The following is a 3141-nucleotide window of genomic DNA, read 5'->3' as shown; positions in this document are numbered from 1 at the left end:
CATAAATTTAATTACTTCTTTAAAAGTAAAATCTATTGCAAACAAAAGACCTATTTTAAAAAATTTTGTTTCAAGGAAGAAAAAAATAAACTAAATAAAAAGATTATTATTATATACAAAAGAATATTAGAATTGTCAATTGAGTCATATTTAAATATTATATAATTATTTTGATAAATAGTAAGATGGATTTATAATGAGAAAATTTCCATTAATTTAATAAAATGGGGGAAAAGGTGGAGTACTAAACAAGTATGAATACAAGCCAAAGTCCAACCATTTCTCCCTCAATTCTCCTCTTCCTCTCCCATGGAGGCCACACCACCACTCTCTGCTGCTCCGCCAATCTCAAACCTTACCGGGGCGGCGTTCTATACAGAATCCATCGAATCCTCCCCCCGTTCCCGACATACAGATTCCTGGGAGGCTGAACCTTCGCCAAGTTTGCTACAAAAGCTTCGATTCATGTGTAGCTATGGCGGACACATAATCCCCCGTCCACACGACAAGGTGCTCTGCTACATCGGCGGAGACACCCGGATCATTGTCGTAGACCGTCATACCTCTCTGTCGGACTTTCACCAACGAATATCTAAAACCCTCCTGAAGAACCAGCCGTTTTTGCTCAAGTATCAGCTCCCCAACGAGGACTTGGATGCTTTGATTTCTGTTGCTTCGGATGAAGATTTTGAAATCTTGGTTGAAGAGTATGACCGGCTTAATAACGCCCTTGGTGGTGTGCGATCGAAACCAGATCGCCTTCGCCTTTTCTTGTTTCCGAAATCGGCTTCGAATATCGAACAGCTTCTTGTTGAAAGTGCGTCGGCCAAATCGGAAGATTGGTTTCTTAATGCGCTGAACGGGAAGGCTGCTACTTTATCCGCGGTTGCTTGTGATCGTGGGTTTTCTGAATCTTCTTCTGTGAATTGTCTGCTCGGGCTGGATGATGATTTTGTTGGAAAGAAGGCGGCATCAGGGAAAAGAGCTGAAGCGCAGGTTGAATTTGGTTATATTAATGGTGGAAATGGTAACGGCAACATTGTTAATACCCACGAAGAGCACTCGATTCCAGACTCTCCGATGTTGGAAACGACGTCGTCCTTCGGGTCTGCTTCTGGTTCCCCTTCGGCTAATCTACAGCCGGTAAGGTGATCGGGGAGGAGAATCCGAAAGCGGGAGGGTCGGGAATTGAGGAACAATTCCAGCGTACTGGTGTCGGAGTTATGGCAAGTGTCGGAGTTATGGCAAATGTTAATTTGCCGACGCCGCCCCAAAAGCAGGAAGATGTTGGGGTTTTTGCGGCGGGGACAGCGGTTTCTGGTTTGCCGGCGGCGGCCGGTGTAGAGTATGGAAACAGGGCTGTTTCTGATGATGAGAGATCAGATCACGGTGGATATCGAAAGGCGCGGCAAATTCAGCCGCTGGTACAACCACATCAGATTACTCAATTGCAGCAGAAACAAGGTGGTGCTAGCGACTTTCCTTCTCCAGATTCAATCTCAAGGTACACTCTTGAAATTTTTGATTTAATTTTTTAAAAGATTCTTTGTTTTTTTGTTTGTATTTTTCGATTCATTGTCGTTATTTTGATGTGTGGAAATAACCTGAATTTAATATTAATGTTTAAGTTTGTCTAGTGAGGGAAGTGTCACAATTCCATTGTCTAGGCAGAGGCAAGCTATTTGTCAAGAACCCATTACACAGATTCTACCTTCAAACTATAGGGCTATTGCTATTGCTACACCGATTGATCCGAAAACGGAGCATCAAAGTAACAGCGGGGTTCAGACGCAACCCCAAGTTCAAGACTCTGTTTACTTATCGCCGAACCAACGCGACCAAAACCTTCCTCAGTTGCATCAACCACAACAATATATTCATGGCGGAACTCAACATTTTCCTGCTAATGCTGTGCCAATTGCTTCTTATTACCCTATGTATCCTCCGCAGCAACAACTTCATCCGCACCAAGCTGAGGTCGACCAGCAGTATCCCATTTACTTCATGACTGCTAGGCCACCCCAAGCTTATAACTTACCACTCCAGCAAACAAATTATAGTGAAATGGCGCCTAATCCCGCTTCTAGCCATTCCCAGGCGCCAAGAAATGCTCCTACCACCCAATTGGTCCAGGTTTCTTCTGCTCAGCATCAACCACTGTATGTTGGCTATACTCAAATCCATCATCCATCTCAGTCTAGGGTGGCCGCTCCAGCAGCCAATGCTAATTATACATATGAATTTGCTGATCCGACACGTGCTCAGATATATTATACTCAACCTTTGCCACCTCAGTTGGCTGCTCAATATCAAACCATGGCATCAGGCCCTGCAGCGCTGATGCCTGAATCTTCTGCTCAGTTGGAGAACATAAAGTATTAAGTTACGACTAATGACTTGGCTGCCATGATAGGTGAGCTGAGCTTGATGATATACACAATTTTGAAGCAGTGGGTTTGGTTTGTCTTTGAAGTTATATTACAATGTATCGGTCTGTGTTGGCTTGTGATATGTTATTCTATCAAGTAATAAGAAACTCTGCCCTTTTCTCCTGTCTGTGTTGGCTTGTGATATGTTATTCTATCAAGTAATAAGAAACTCTGCCCTTTTCTCCTGTCTGTGTTGGCTTGTGATATGTTATTCTATCAAGTAATAAGAAACTCTGCCCCTTTTCTCTTCTTCTGCTTGTGTACTTCATATTGGTGTTAAGTGAATATGAGCAATGTTTCATTGACTGTATAAATCCATTTCCGAATTAATATGAAACTATTGGAAAATAATATTTAAAATGTGTGTATTGAATATTTGAATGTTGAATATTTGAATGTTGAAAATAAGAGTTGTAAATATTGAAAATTAGTGTGTGATGATGTAGGTAATGATGTATTTTATTTTTGGATTATTTGTAAAGATTTCCTATAAATAGATCTCTCATTTGTGAAGAAAATCACAATTGAGTAGAGAGAAAAATATTATAAAGTGTGTAGTTTGGTAAACTTTGAGAATTTGAGATTTTTACTTTTTACCATAAATTTTTACTTTTTCACAACACGTTATCAGCACGAAGCTCTAAAAGTCCTACATACTTTTCCAAGCTCCAAACAGAAGAAAAAGGTAACAAAAATAATTATATTTATTTTA

The 3141-nt window shown here is 40.7% G+C and overlaps 2 protein-coding genes across 2 annotated transcripts; both read left to right on the top strand.

The window, feature by feature from the left end:
- Window positions 1-309: 309 nt before the first annotated feature.
- On the top strand, window positions 310-1152 carry LOC142542084 (protein PAL OF QUIRKY-like). The gene has a single exon (XM_075648525.1). It carries the CDS (start codon window positions 310-312, stop codon window positions 1150-1152), a length of 843 nt encoding a protein of 280 aa, XP_075504640.1.
- Window positions 1152-2679, top strand: LOC142543604 (uncharacterized). The gene is made up of 2 exons (XM_075650961.1): window positions 1152-1504; window positions 1629-2679. The coding sequence occupies exons 1-2, from the start codon at window positions 1224-1226 to the stop codon at window positions 2380-2382; spliced, it is 1035 nt and encodes a 344-aa protein (XP_075507076.1). The 5' UTR covers window positions 1152-1223; the 3' UTR covers window positions 2383-2679.
- The last annotated feature ends 462 nt before the right edge of the window (window positions 2680-3141 follow it).

This window comes from Primulina tabacum, chromosome 4, assembly GCF_025594145.1.
Source record: "Primulina tabacum isolate GXHZ01 chromosome 4, ASM2559414v2, whole genome shotgun sequence".
In the NCBI taxonomy this organism is placed as follows: Eukaryota; Viridiplantae; Streptophyta; class Magnoliopsida; order Lamiales; family Gesneriaceae; genus Primulina; species Primulina tabacum.
Note: the sequence above shows the minus strand (reverse complement) of the source record. Positions and strands in the feature narration are given on the sequence as shown.